At 37.5% G+C, this 15,358-nt stretch overlaps 1 protein-coding gene across 5 annotated transcripts in view; it reads left to right on the top strand.

Annotated features, from left to right (window-relative positions):
- The window catches only part of LOC139968645 (uncharacterized), an 80,904-nt gene that overhangs the window by 56,668 nt on the left and 8,878 nt on the right, over positions 1-15,358 (top strand). For 4 of the 5 annotated variants that reach the window (XM_071972870.1, XM_071972869.1, XM_071972873.1 and 1 more), the window contains 12 exons: positions 30-83; positions 1,076-1,093; positions 4,340-4,396; positions 5,971-6,001; positions 8,379-8,416; positions 10,426-10,731; positions 11,599-11,643; positions 11,947-11,973; positions 12,534-12,578; positions 12,794-12,910; positions 14,296-14,322; positions 14,952-15,047. In XM_071972870.1, the coding sequence (XP_071828971.1) occupies positions 30-83; positions 1,076-1,093; positions 4,340-4,396; positions 5,971-6,001; positions 8,379-8,416; positions 10,426-10,731; positions 11,599-11,643; positions 11,947-11,973; positions 12,534-12,578; positions 12,794-12,910; positions 14,296-14,322; positions 14,952-15,047 (861 nt within the window). The remainder of the gene's footprint in view (positions 1-29; positions 84-1,075; positions 1,094-4,339; positions 4,397-5,970; positions 6,002-8,378; positions 8,417-10,425; positions 10,732-11,598; positions 11,644-11,946; positions 11,974-12,533; positions 12,579-12,793; positions 12,911-14,295; positions 14,323-14,951; positions 15,048-15,358) is intronic. The other variant, XM_071972871.1, reaches the window with a different exon arrangement.

The raw sequence follows: 15,358 nt of genomic DNA on the forward strand, positions 1-15,358 counted from the left end.
GATTAATTTTCATTTTGTTCTAAATTAAGGGTGAATCTGGAGAGGCAGGACATACTGGACAACCAGGTCCCGCTGGTGAAATGGTAAGAAAAAATTCAATTCAAGAACATATAAAGAACTTTTCATAAGAAAAAAAATTAAAGATTTGATTCTGAACTCGTACTGTTAAGTCGGTAACTTTTCCTGATCTCTTTAACCTGAAATGATTCTATAAGAACGTCTGTTTTCATGTTCGGCACGTACGGGGAGTAAAATTTCCGTAAGGATATACCCCTGTCATTAGACACTCCCCATGGAATAATTCTTCTGGAATTTTTCTGGGCAAGAGAGAAAAAAGAGCGTTTTGCTATGGGCTGAGGAGATTGAATTGGAATTCATCATAAGCTGTCTTAAAATATCTGGTTTAGGTTTTAAGATACATTTCATGATTTTAATATTTCTGGTTTTTCAAATTTTAATGAGTGAGAAATTGCCATATAAGATATAGATGGGTTTTCCTCACCCTCTTAATGGCTAGCTCATTATTGCCTCTAGGGTGGATGCCTTTCATAACTACATTCCACATTTCAACAGATGTGGTCTAGATTTCTTGTGCAATGCTCCCTTTAAAATAATAATAATAATAATAAACTACATTTATATAGCGCTTAATACAGCGTTTCAAAGCGTTTAACAAAGTAGGAAAGAGACAAAGGAAACCAAGGGTGAAAAAAAAAAAAAAATAGGAATCTAGATCTATGAAGTTTATCTTTCCTCCAGTGAAGGACAAGTAACTAGTAGCTTACCTCAGCAATTAATGACAGTAATGGCTTATCTTTGATTCTGATATGCACAGTAGTGTTATAGGTCTAGCTAGCTAGGTAACTCTGCTATGAAAGTGTGGTAGGTCTAGGCTAGGTAAATCTGTGTGGTAGGTCTTTTATATCCGATTTGCATTTGCAATTTACAACTTTTTGACATTTTGTAGTTGATCAAGACAGAAATTTCTGTTACTGATTATTTACATGTTTAATATTTATCATGATATTTCATAAATTTTTATTTTCTATTTCTTTTCTATCTGCACGGACTTCAGGGACCAATGGGACCAAGGGTAAAAATATTTCACTTTTATTTCTTCCTTTTATCTCATCCTCCCACATAAAAAGTTTTCAAAATTATTCAGCTGTTGGGCGAGGGGGAAGGGGATTAGCAGGAGGAGGAGGAGGGTGAAGAGGACCCCGCCATCATCAAGTGGGGGACCAATTTCTGCCAACATAATTTTCGGAACAGTTTTGATATCCTGCATAAAATGAGCCCAAATCTGAAGATGCTTGTGATAACAACTTTGAAGGCTTGGTTGTGATTGTCTCCTTTAAAATAATGGTATTGCTACCAATGGTTGCATAGTATGGTGTGAAATCAACCAAGATTTGCTTCCATTTTCCTAGCCTGACTTTTAACTGTAAAATCAAATTTGACACAGTGTAAGTAAGTACTGATTTGATTTTGGAATCAGTTCAATTTCAGAGAAAAGAAATAACCATTTCCATTAGCAAAAGCCCAAAAAATGTAGACTTATGTTGGAACATACTTGATTGTAAGCTGACAACAGGGGTGCTGGTGTTAGCTTGGAGTGCTCACAGCATCAGGGTACGTGCCCTGTTTTAAAACATTTGGTTCTGGGTGAAGAGACAAACGGTTTGGAAGAAATTAAATCACCTGGTCGCTTTTTATGATTAGATTATGCATAACCTTTGCGCTCTTCTCACCAGTGTGATTCCTCTCTCTACCAGTCCCTTGGTCTGTATGTACCCTGTGAATTATGAAAATGATTCCATCATTCTGCCTATAAGCCATTGTACATCATCAACAAGGTCAGACAAGAAAAGATTAGGCTCTATGCCTAGGTCCAGTCTGCTACGAAAGTATTGGAAAATTTTGATATAGTTTTAAGGAAATGGAACTTAAACATTTTCTTTGTTAAATAAATCTGTTGTGAAAGCTAATTTGTACAAAATTAACTCCAAAAATTGCTTGCTTGAGCAACGCTCCCATGTGAATAGAAAGATATGACTATGCAAATACAATCAATGGCAGTTTGTTGTCACAAGACTTACGAAGAAAGAAAGGTGCATTTTTTAGAAGAAAGTTCAGGTGTTAAAAGGAATTGTTCAGAAAGATTCCCAGGGTTTGTTCAAATCTGGGCCAGAAGAGTTTCTCTGGAAGAATTTTTTTCTAAGAAAGTTGTGATAGTTGAAATATTAGTAAGCTAAATCTGTGCTAGTTATTACTGACTGGGGAAACAGCTAGATACATCACCATATTTATCTCATTCCCAATCTTGACTGTCACAAACTGCCAGTATCAGTTACTGCATTTACATGTGGGATGTCAGATTCATGAAACATTACACATTTTCAATAAAAACACTGTTATCAAGCTAGAAAAAATGAAATATATGCCCCCCCCCCAAAAAAAAAATTAGGACAGGAGAGTTGATAGGAACTCATTCTGGAATTCTAATCTGAAATCCCTCTGAGTTTGTCTGACATTTGATCATCATCTGGTAAACTTTTCAAAATTGTACTCTCCTTTCTCACACTTTGGGATCAGATATAGAAGTGTAATAGTTCACATGTTTCCTAAAAACATCTTGATCCCAAACTTCATGAAGAACAGAGTTGGGGCTAGGAACCAGCCCTGGAGCTGTTTAAAGTCTACAACTTTTTTTTTTGCTCTCCCTCTTCCCTTTCTTATTTTTTGTAGCCAGAAGATGGTATAACTCTCATTTTAGCAGGAAAAAAAAGATTTAATGTACTATACTTTGTTGGGGATATCTTTTTATCGACCTCTGACCCCAAGAGGGCTCACGCTTCCTTTGAAGTCTGCAAAACTGTGTCTAGAACCATGTTGAGGTGTAACATTCCTGAAAACATTACATCCCAAGGGGGGGTTGACTGATAACTAAGAGTCAACAACTTGACCCCCCTAGAGTAAATACCAGCTTTAAAGTACAGACACCAGTGTTTACTCATCAGGAAAAGGGGAAAACATGAATCATTCTAAAATGAACTGAGGTTAAAAGGATGTACCCAGGAAATGGACTTTTTTCAAAGAATTACAAAGTTAAACAATGCCTCCCTATTAAGATGCTCAAATTGATATGTAGACCCTTGATCAGCCAAATTTTCTGGCTGATCACAAATAGATTAGCTTTTTAAGTTTAAATTGCTGCCCTACTATGCTAATAGCTCCCTAATTAACATACTTTGTGGTTCGGTGGCACCAGGGAGGTATTTTAAGCCGGCCAACTAGGAACTGAATTGGATGAGTCTCTGTTTCTCTGAGAGAATAATATTTTCATTTCCCAAAGTTGGATCCCTCGCTTTAAAGAAGTTTATGGTACAATTTGTTGACATACCATAAGGTTATCTAAAAGGGTTAATGTAGTCATGTGAGGGTTTGAAAAACATGAACAAAATTTACCATATCAACAGAGTGGGTGGATGAAGGTTGCTCCTAAATGGTAATACAGACAGAACAGAGTGGGTGGATAAAGGTGATATCTTTCCAAAAACATAATTTACACTTGTTTGGTGCTGCAAACAGGAAATGTTTGGGCAGTACAGATGGAGGATTGTGGGAAAGGTCTGTGAATTTAACATGTTAAGCTTTGTAATCAAGTTTTCTTGCAATGTAGTAGGAACATGCATGATAAGGTGGGGTTGGGTTCAAGTGTCACCTTTGCCATAACAACTGTTGTACTGTTTTTCTAATAACAAAATGAAACCAGGAGAAAATCAGCATTGTGGAGGGGGTGGGGGGAGGGGGTTTATGTAGGTCCTAACATGTTGCTTACAGGTGCCAATAGTATGTACTCGTAATATTGCAATTTTGTTAAGTTAGTGTTTACAGCAGATGCTTGCTGAAATGAGTTACTCTAGTGACAGGTTAAAAATTTATCAACACTTAACCCAGACATTTTAACCCAGACATTGTATCACATATAACATTCTCTGCAGATGTTGACTGAATAACAGCTATTTGCACCATTATGGGATAGAGAAAATACATTATAGCATTTAATTTGAAATATTAATGCAAGTCCATGTTGTAGGTTTGGGTAGTACAGTGCTAAAATAAGATTAAATATAATACATTGCTAAAACAGAGGATATTATGTTCACCCTACTATGTAATATGGATTCTATTATGTTATGGAATATTTTGTTATGGTATAATATGTTTTGGTATACTGTGTTATGGTGTGTTATTAGCCATGGATTTTATATCTTTTCATGTTCACATCTCCTTTTGACATCAACCTATTACTTTTTGTCCATATTTATATTTGTAGGGTTCGCCTGGCAGGGAGTTAGATCCGGATTCCCTGATGGAAATATTTGCCAGCAAAGTAAGTTTCGGGTTCCTTCAATCATTGAATTAAGAACTAGACAACTGTTGACATGGAAGTATATCTTCCAAATGGCTAAATTATTTCTCCAGGGATTTTCTACAACTCTCTTTTTTTTTATATGATTATTTTATTTATCAATGTTAGCAAACTGGAGGTTAAAGGACAAGTAAAGGTTGTGCTTGCAGAATTGTACATGTGCACTTTTATCTACTCCTTCCACCATTTCAATAATTCCTACATTCCCACTGAGAATAGCAAAAACATAATATTAGGAGATAAAAGGGTAGAATTGTATTTGGCATTTACAGGGTCCCTGAATGGGATGGGGGAGGGGGGTGTGGGGGAGGGAGACCCAATCATTTCAGAACAATGATTTTCACAGGAGTACGGCTCTACCAAAGACAGCACATATTACAATGCTGACATTTGGTCTGACCCCAATGCCAAACCTGTGTCAGGGTCCCTGGGCAAAGAAAGCTCAGAAACACAATAAAATATACAGATGGTTAACTGTAGTGAATGGTCAGATGAATAGGGGGGGTGGGGGCTTGAGGGCGGGGACGTAGTGTGTCAATGTGCACTAGTCTTTTAATTTATATAGTGTGTGGTACCTTACTCTTTGTGGTGATTACATTATCATACACCCATGTTTGATACTTCATTCTTGTTGTGCTTTCCCAATTTTTTTGAATGAGCATGTTATTTGAATGTCCCTGCCCACATCCCCCCCCCCCCATCCAAACTTTCTGGTTGCTTCTTTATGATTTAAAAAATCTCTTCCGGTGTATTTGCAGTATGAGTCTACATGCTCATATCTACGATATTATTATATTTGTATAAATAGGTCACATTGCGTCGACAATCAACTAATATCTGACATTTGTTTCCCTGTCCTCTTCAGCAAAGAAATATCCTGAAATTTATTTGAATGAAAATCCTCAAAAAGTGATTTAACTGAGCTTTGTGAAGTCTCTCATGTTATGGTTTCTTCCCCTCCCCCTCACCCTACCCCTCCCCATCAGCTCGCTTTGCCAAAGAACTCATCTTGGGATGATGCTGTGAAGTTGTACCACGTTCTTTGTGCTTTTGGTTATGTCTGTGGATCTGTTAAAGGAATAAAATTGGGACCATGGTTTATGTTACCCCATACTTTCTATTTGATGCTGTGTTCACTTGGGGCACAACAGGGGTAGGCGAGATGCAGTTCAGGAATGGGTGGGGGAAGGGGGAGGGAAGAGTAGGTAGAGGATGGTATTCAAGGGGATCCAGCAGCCCCTCTCATTGACCTAAAAACAAATACCTATTGTACTATACTAATATGTCAAACAGCGAACAATGGATATCTTTTCTTGTGATGAATTTCTTTAGTTTGGTGGGTATGAAAATATACAGGGTGATGTTGGTTGGGCAGGAAAGTTTGGGGAGGGGGAGGAGGGAGAGGGGGGTTGATAATTTTTTCCAATACTGCTATCTCTGACTTGGTGGTATTATAAGTACTGATTCTCTCTAGGCATGTTTAATATGCATCTTGTGATTGACGTCTTGTTACATTGGTATTTTTCCTCCTGCAGGCTTTAGCAAAATTGACTAACATCACTGTCAAGTTAAGTAAAGTTTGTGTACCTTTTTGTGTTTGATGTGGCTAAACCTGTCACCATTAATCTTCCACCTAACCACTGCTCTCTCTCTCTATGCTAGAGAATAGTAGAGATCTTGACTAATTGGTGACTCTTCTGATGGCAGTCCGCCATTCCACAGAGATGACTTACCATCTCGCAATCTGTGAAAAGATGACTTATTCATCTGTATTCATCTACTAGGAAGGGTGCACATACTAATAGTTTCACCTTCCATGGATGGTCAGTGTAAATTCTCTCATGCTACTCTCAACCAGTCCCCACTATCCCACCCCTCCCCCATACACCTGTCATCCACCTGGAAGTTCTACACTCTGTCACAAAAGAGCTGAACATAGATAAAACTTGTATCCCTCATGTAAAGAAACTCCTTTCATCTGGTATTGACAGATGCATCATCTTTCACACAAAAATTTCAGACTCCATGAAAGTCTTTGAGAAGATAAATATTACTGGCTTTCATGGTCAGATAAAGCAAGGCAGTATAAGGTTCACTATCATTCCATGCTTTGTAAGAAAACATGGGACCATTCATCGATGTTTGCCAATTCTATGCTTCTACCTGCTGCACTCGTGTTCCTTTCTCGAGCTGGTATTAATTTCGGGGGGAGGGGGTTGTGGTGGTGGGGGTGGGGGTTCATTTATCAGCTCCTTCCTTGCCTTCTCTGTGGTTTTCTCCTTGTCAAAGCTTTCCTTGCTCAGTGTCGTTAATATCCATCGTGGCTCCTCATCATGTCATGTTCTATAACATATGCATAATAATATTATCCACTGTCTGATGATATGAAAACAAATTGCAAATTCAAATAAGAAAAAATAAAGATGGGAAGAATCTCTCCTTAATACCATCAGGGAGACACTTCGACCACAATAGGTCACACATTGCAAAGTTTTTGTATTAACTTAGTTGAAGATTTAAGACTGTCCCAATATCTCCATTTCTAAAAAAATCATGTACTTTACAAGAATTGTAAAAATTGATCGACAGGATCCACGTTCATGTGGAGAAAAGTTACAAGTGCACTAACAAGAAGGGTTGTTGCCTTGTGGTGATTCATATAAATCTAAAGCAACGTTTGTTTTCTCTTCACTTCCATGCCTCTTCCCACTCCCCCCTCCCTTTTTTGGGAAGGGGAGGAACAGCTCAATTTTCTGCTATTGGTAGTAATTTGCTTATTTAGACATTAGAGTCTTTCATGTGTATGTGAGTCACATGACTTCCTGTAGTAGTCGCATTGTTCCCAAAGTTACAAGCTTTTATCTACACACAGTGCTTATAAATAAGGAGTTAAAAATAATTTGCACCATTTTACCAGCTAACAGTGAATAGTCACTCGGTCCTATTGACCATTTGCACGGTGTCCTTTCCTTAACAAAGTTTCTCACAGTATAGCTTTGCATCATGTTTAAAGTTTTTATCACACACACCCTGCTGCACCCACGCACCAGTTATAAAGACAAAAGAAACGAAGGAGGCTAGGAGTTCATAAATGTGATGACAACTGTTACACTTACCTGTCATGTTTCAACTAAGTTATTTGTTTACAGTTAAGTGCATGCTTATTAATGATTAATGAATAATTGACCAATCAAAATCAAGCTTTCAAGAGGTACAGCTACAAACAATGGAAGGTATTCATAGATATGTCTGATGTACAAAGCAACATTGTAAAGAAGGAAATAAATTATGTTTAATAGATTTGGAAAACCTTGCCATTTGAGGGGGTTATATCTTGTAAGCAAAATTAAAACAACTTGACACAATTGCTATCTTCAGTTTGTCTCCCGATTGTAACATTTCCAATATCTTGTGTTGCTAACGGAAACCCTACTCATTCATAACTTATTCAGACGTGTTATTGGAGTGTTGACTTGATTTGTAAAGCAAAGGCTTCATACAAAATCCATTCTATCTGTTAAATGAGAAAAAACTTATACACAGCTGAATTTTCTTGTTCTAGTTCCTTTTTGAGGAAGCATCTTTGGTGTTCTCTCTTATTCTACATAAAATTCAGCTTTATGTTGCAACCCTCCTCGACACCCCCTCCCCCCCCCCCTCCCTTTGTCTCACTCTGCTGATATGTCAAACAATGTTTATCAAAAGACAAAGGGGGGAATAAGAAAGAAGAGGAGAGCGAGATATTCCTTTACTTATCTTACATCCATTAATACTCTCATCTGGGGAAAGGTTGCCTTGAAGTCTTAACCAGTAGCCCATCCTCTCACAAACTGTCACAGTGATAAAGCAGATGGGGCTAGTACAGTAATATAGCAACCAGACTTGTAAAGGTTCATTTCCCGAAGTGAAACTTAACTTGCGTGTTTTGTTCGTTTCCTTACACAGGGTGAACCCGGTGACAGAGGACCATCAGGAGAAAAGGTATTGCAGTTGGTAACTGATATTAAAATATTAAAAGTGGTTGGTGTTGCTGGAAGCAGTAATGATGATAATGATGGTTATTTTGGTGACATTGGTGGGGAGGTGTTTGATGATGGTGTCAGAGGTGGTGATGGTGAGGTTATTTTGACGGTGAAGGATGAGACTATTTTTGGTGGCAGCGGTGGTAATGATGATGCTTATTTTGATGTCAGTGGTGGCGATGTCCAATAGGATAGGATAGACTGTAATTATCTGGATAGTGTTATGACATTCATTAGCAATTAAAAGTATGGTTTGTTCCGAAGTGTCTTTGATTCATCGAGACGACCTAGTTAAATGAACAACAAGGTGAAGTGAAAGTAACAGCTGGTCTGACTAATAACATTATTACAGTCTCTGTTATTTTGATTCCTTGCTGGAGGCAGACGGAATCTATGTCATGGTGATGGCATGTGTGTATGTGACACTTGCTTTTAAACAGGGTAACTCAAAAAGTTCATTGTGGATTAACTTCATACTCCATTATTGGACATATTAAACTCACTTGCTCCACATTAGTCAGATACTTATTAGAATTCTGAGCAAATTGTATGGCAAGGAATCGCAAAGCCAACTGGCCCTCTGGTTTTCTTTGGCATTATGGGAAATTACACATTTCTGCATAACAAGCCCTAGATTGGTTTATCAAATGTGTGTCGATGGAAAGTTTTCATCATCTCCTAGGCTGTTTTTTCGTTTCTGTTGAACAGGGCTCAAAGTCCTCTCATTTTAGCTGTCTTATCAAGGATCAAGCATTACCCCTCCAGACAAAGTCCCAAGTGCATTTAGTAGGTGTGTGTGTTTGTGTGTGGCCTGACATACAGCTTAACATGGAGGTCATTACAAGGGTAAAAGCAAATATTGATAACTGGGACGAAAACATGTCAATGCAATATCAAAAAATATTAAGAAATGTACGCAAAACAGGTCAATAAAATGATTTAATACGAAGAAGAAATGGGCGGCAACATTGGCTTAAAAAGCAGTGTCGATTCACTTTCTAATATCCTGAAATATTTTTGAAAAGGTGAATCATGGAAACAACCAAAAAATACCTGTAAATCACCATGACTTTGCTCGTTGTAATTGCTATTGACAAAGACTATAAATTACCAGTTAGAACTGCCAGTTTCAATTTGGAAAAAGACTTGACAAAAAGAAAAACAAGAGATTGAAAAATATGGAGGTGAATAATTCATATGAAACATTCTCCGATTCTGTGTGGCCAGTTTAAATCATATTGCAGGTGATTGCAGACCGGTGTAACAATTCTCGCCAATATGGGTCACAGGCATGTAAAAGTCTCTTCACGGTTGTGAAAGAATGTTGATTATAAATAAACTGAATCTGGTTTGACGGATTGTGACAGTCAGTAAATCATGTTGCTGTTTACTCAGTTGTCTGCCATCTGGAGGGAGATATTACCTACCGATTACGTTCTAATCGGCCGTTCTCACAGTATTTTATGGCCGTTTTATCGAATGTTATAAAAGGAGAAAGAAGTTGCTGGGTTATTTATTAATTATTAATAGAGATTAATGTAAGAAACAATATCTTCAAGGAGTCACTGACCTTGTTTAGTTTCATGGTTTCCTCTGTAATATCAGCAAACTTATTAACTAAAACAAAGATGGCTTCTTGTTCTCTGTGAGTTTTAAATAGTTTGAATAAGAAGCCCAGTCATTTGTTGTATTCAAAAATCGGAATTTAAGAGTAATTTAAGGATAGAGAATGCATACTTTTATGGTTTTCTAAACAGCTAACTCCATGTTCATTTTAAGCTGTCTTGAATAAGAAGTTTCTCAATTAAACAATACATCCAGCCCACAACCCCCCCCTCTCTGCTTCTATTCCGCTGCCTCAACAATTGCCTCTAACCGATTCGGAACGTCTTTACAACAATTTCCTGAAGCTTCATGTAGTGTATGATTTGTAGCATCTGCTTGAGTGTAAACAATTTCTCATTACAGGGTGACAGAGGAGACCAAGGATTGCAAGGTCCGATTGGTCCACCAGGTCAGCTCGGTCCACCAGGAGTCAATGGAAGTGTTGGTCCTACCGGCCCCATTGGTCCAATAGGCCCAGCAGGTATGATCGGTCCTAAGGGTATGATGGGAACACCTGGTACGCCAGGTACACACGGTTCCACAGGAGAGGCAGGCCCAGCTGGTTTAAATGGTACCAATGGTAAAGACGGCATGCATGGGCTACCTGGTAAGCCGGGTCCTGCTGGAGATGATGGGTTAGATGGCACCCCTGGACCTAAAGGAGAAAAGGTAAAATAAACACGCAAAAAAAAATATATATATATATATATATGTTCTGGATTTTCCAACTCACTATGATTTCATATATATATATATATAGAAATAGAAATAGATTCATTAACATAAAGTCTGATACTTTTTAACATAAAGTCTGTTCAAAGTATCTCTTTCGAGATCCGGCTTTAGGAATCACAATGATTTTCGAGTTGTTTCGCATCATGTTTGATCTTTAGAGTAAGGCAAAACATGTCACTGAAAACAGAACTAGTATTGTTCGATACGGGAAGCAGGCGCCTACAGTGGAATTACGACCTTCCTTACCGGTTTAGAACCTCTGGACATACAATCAGCGTCCATGGCCTAGTTGGTTAGGGTGTCCGCGTACAAAGCGGGAGGCCCGGGTTCGAATCCCAGTGGAGGCTGGAAGTTTTTTAACTGTTCTTGATTTTCCAACTCATTAAGATTTTCACTTTCATATATATATATATATATATATATATAGAAATATATAGAAATTTATATATATATATATATATATATATATATATATATAAATATATAGAGAAGGTATTAAAATACATGCAAAGATATTATTTGTTGGGCCTTGCAACTGTCCCAGTACAAGGATTTGGCAACATTAGGGACAGCCATTTCGGAAACCAAATAATGGTTCATTGTGACAGACAGGAATAACCTTATTTGTAATTGTGACTTACAGAAGCCAACTCTTGAAAATAGCATCTTCGCTACAAAACATCTTTCTCTGTCCTGTGACATTATAAAGAATTCTAAATGCCAGGTTGGTGTTCCTTATACAGTTTCCTCTGCTTCTGAGTTGATATTGGAAATGAACTATGACTTCTACTTGTTTTGCAGGGAGAAATAGGAGAAGTTGGACTTCCTGGGGCCGATGGTTTACAGGTAAGTAACTCCACATCTAACTCTTATTATGTCCTAATTTCATCAGGATTTAAAACTAACCACCAAATGAGGGTTTTTTTAGTTTATGGGGTATGAATTACACCATTCACCATGCCCAACTGCTGCCTCTATCCAGTGCTCTGTAGTGTACCGGTAGGCGGAATAATTAAGCATGTGATGAAATGTAGTCACAACTGTTCCAGAACTGGGGAGATTATCCGAGCAAAATTTTCAATCGATCAATTAGTTAAATGTACCAGTCGTTATTAATTTTTCATATGTCTTATTTTTTTATTGTTACAGGGTCTTCAAGGGAGACCAGGTAACCAGGTAAGAAATGCATAAAATTCTTAAAGTATTTCAGAATAGCAGAGAGGAATTCTGAAATGTCAAATGTTGTTCAAAAAGTGTCTTCATGGTTTGCCCGGGATAGATTTAAAGTTATGTTATGGATTATCTCTCATTATGTTGATTTGTGTCTATGTGCAACACATTGGGTTTTCGAGGCCCTTTTCTCGTCGCTTCAACTTTGTCAGTAAGTCAGTCAGTGTGCACTCAGGTTTAAAACTTAATACCTAAACGTTTGCCACATCTCATTAGATAAAATGGAGTGATGTTCTCTGTAAGTGTTCTAAATAATTTAATAAATATTAATAATAATTATATAACAATTTTAATAAATGTCAACATTGTGGAATCAGCTGGTACTGCAGCTTTACCGATGGCAGTAATAACTCCTCCTTTCCCAAATTTTGACATAAAAATAAAAGTTATCCATCCACTACTCACAAAAACTGTTCTGTGGGGTTGGTGGGATAGGGTGGGGGGGGGGGGGGTGTGGATGTATTGTTTCTGGAAAAAACACTTGTTTTCTATTCATCATTTGATAGGGTCCCAAAGGTGAACATGGAAGACATGGTGTCCATGGTGAACAAGTGAGTATTAAGGATTCATGAATTATTTGTTTCCTTCATGAATATTCATCACTACATTTGGAAAATTGAGAGGATTGAGTCAGATATAATTTTCATTATACAATAACATATCTCTAACACTCGCCATCATAATGCTTTCTAGAAATATGATTATTTGGTTAGACCAAAGGTTTGCCAAAAGAAAAATATAATTTTAATTTTATTTTCTAATGCAGGGTCCAAAGGGTGAGAAGGGTGACATTGGTCCAAGTGGAAGAGACGGATTGAACGGAACTGATGGGCCGCCTGGTCCACCTGGCATGCAGGGCCCTTCTGGTCTACAGGAACTCATAGTATGTGATAACTGACCATTAGTTTCATGTCATTGTTATGTTTGGAATTAACATTAAGCAGATATGGTGACACGGGTGGTATTGCTTGGGAAAATACATGGTGACAAAAGTTATATTCCTAAAGCAAATTTGCGAGAAAAATCTGTAAGATTTTAGTCTATGTCCATCTTCCAAAATGTAAACAAATTGCAGCTCATCTAGTTTGTTGAAAACAATGGAGGAATTATTGAATTATTTTCTTCATTTTGATATCCATGTGATTAATACTGATGTAAAAGAAAATGTTAATGGGCGACAAATTTCACTAAACTGTATCACTTTTCATTTACATACTCATGTAGTCGCCTTCGGAAGAGAAAACAAAACTAAGACGGTCTCCTAATTTGATTGTCACAATTGAAATCACAATTTAGGCAAAACTCAATATGCATGTAAAAATTGCTGCAAACTGGTGATGAAACTTATTTCTTGTGCAGGGGTGTGTGTTTGTGGGGGGGGGGGATGGAGGGGTGTGTCTGATACATTGGCAACAAGTTTGTAACATTTGACGGTGTAATGAAGCCTCTCTGGTCAAATACACTAGCTGTCTGACTTGATGTGATGGAAATAATAAAATAAAAAAGTTAACAATTTCAATTCAACTTTCAATTTCAATGTAATTGATGTGGAAGCTACTTGTACATTGCTATGTATAGAAAATTTTGAACTGACTGTACGGAGATGTTTTTTTAAAATTTCTGCATAGAATTAGCAAAAGTATGAGTTAGAATTTCCTTTGTCAAAGCTGCATTGTTCGATGACTTTGACACAATCTGGTGATACCATACCGATTGGTAAAGGGGGGCGGGGGGATGGGGAGTAGTTTAGTTAAAAATATTATATGTTACCTTTGTCAACCAACATCGTATCAGAAATGTAGGTAAAATGTGAATGGTTTGCCGCCAATGAAAGATACAGTAGTAGGCTATGTCAAATGTGTGGAACACAGAACTTTCTGGATTAAACAGATTATATCAGCTTATAAACTGATTGTTTGAGTTTAGTTAAATGTAAATGATTGCAACCATGGAGATAGCTTTGTTTGAATGACAGGAGTCCAATATTGCATGATTATGACATTACCTAGAAGATGTATAGATGCAACCCACATCTTTTACATAGCAAGAAAAATTGGGAAGTAAGTATCCATAGTTGTAATATATAGTCGGTGCATAACGTTTGGAGGGAGTTATTATACAATTTTTTTGTGACATCCATAATTTCAATTTGCTTTAGTTTGTTGATAAATTTGTTTCCTCGTTGGTGTCTCAAATTCTATTCATTCCCACAAGATATTTGTGTATTGATATTTCTACTAAAATAATGCTTTGTTCCTTTCTCTGTAGTCACTGAACGAGATCCCAGGTCTAAAAGTAAGTAAAAGTATAGATATAGCATTGTATGGATTGCTATTTTTGTTCTTTCCTTCCCCCCTCCCCTTACCCTGTCCCCCTTCTACCATTCTCAATAACTATGCTCCCAGCCACAGGTTATAGCATAATCGATCATAAACCCTCTGCTTGTCAGGCAAGGTACCATGCTTGACACAGGACACTGTTGGCCTTCAGGAATACCAGCTCAGAAATGGTTCACGGCTGGGGTCAGAGGAACCACAAAGTTGGGGGAACCGTAGACAATGTCGATTTCCTCTTGTTCTCAAGAGGTGCTAGTTTTGTTCTAAGGCGCCAAATGCACGGCTTGTTTCAAGACATCAGTGCTTTCAGTTGGATCACGAAGCCTTTACCAGTTAATGCTCCAATCGAAGACTGCCCACACTGACTTCCAAACATGGCTGTCACTATAAAACTAATTTCAGCTTTCATCATCCGTTGTGATTTCATTTTATTTTCACAAACAATTTAAGTTTTTTATTTCTTACTTACTCTTAGATGCAATTTAAATTGTCTTTAGGTGATATAATAGGATTAATATTCTGCTTCATGTTTATTTTGTCACAGGGTTTTTAAATGTCTTTTTTCCCTTCTTTTCTTGCTTATTTTAGGGTGATCCTGGAAGAGATGGCATGCCTGGACCATCCGGCCCACAGGGAGAAAAGGGTACAAAAGGCGAAATAGGTCCTATCGGAATCGGCAAAAAGGTAACAGCAGAGTTTCCAAAATCTGTACGTTATTAAAAATTTGTTTGCATATTCTATCACTCCTGATTTGAGGGTAACTTTAAAGGGAAGAAAAATGAAGGGTTGCTTCATGACAAAAGCAATCAGTGATGCTTTCTTTGCTCCATTTATAACAACGTGAAAACTTAGGAACAGGAGATGCGCCCCAAATATTTGGCTATCGTCTAAATATTTGAGATGTTGTGAGCCTTTTGCTTTACGCCATCATGATAACAGTGCCTTTAAACTTTCCGATTATATTTCATAACCACATTTTTCTGCTCCTGCTGTGG

The sequence above is a fragment of the Apostichopus japonicus genome, chromosome 6 (genome assembly GCF_037975245.1).
Source record: "Apostichopus japonicus isolate 1M-3 chromosome 6, ASM3797524v1, whole genome shotgun sequence".
NCBI lineage: Eukaryota > Metazoa > Echinodermata > Holothuroidea > Aspidochirotida > Stichopodidae > Apostichopus > Apostichopus japonicus.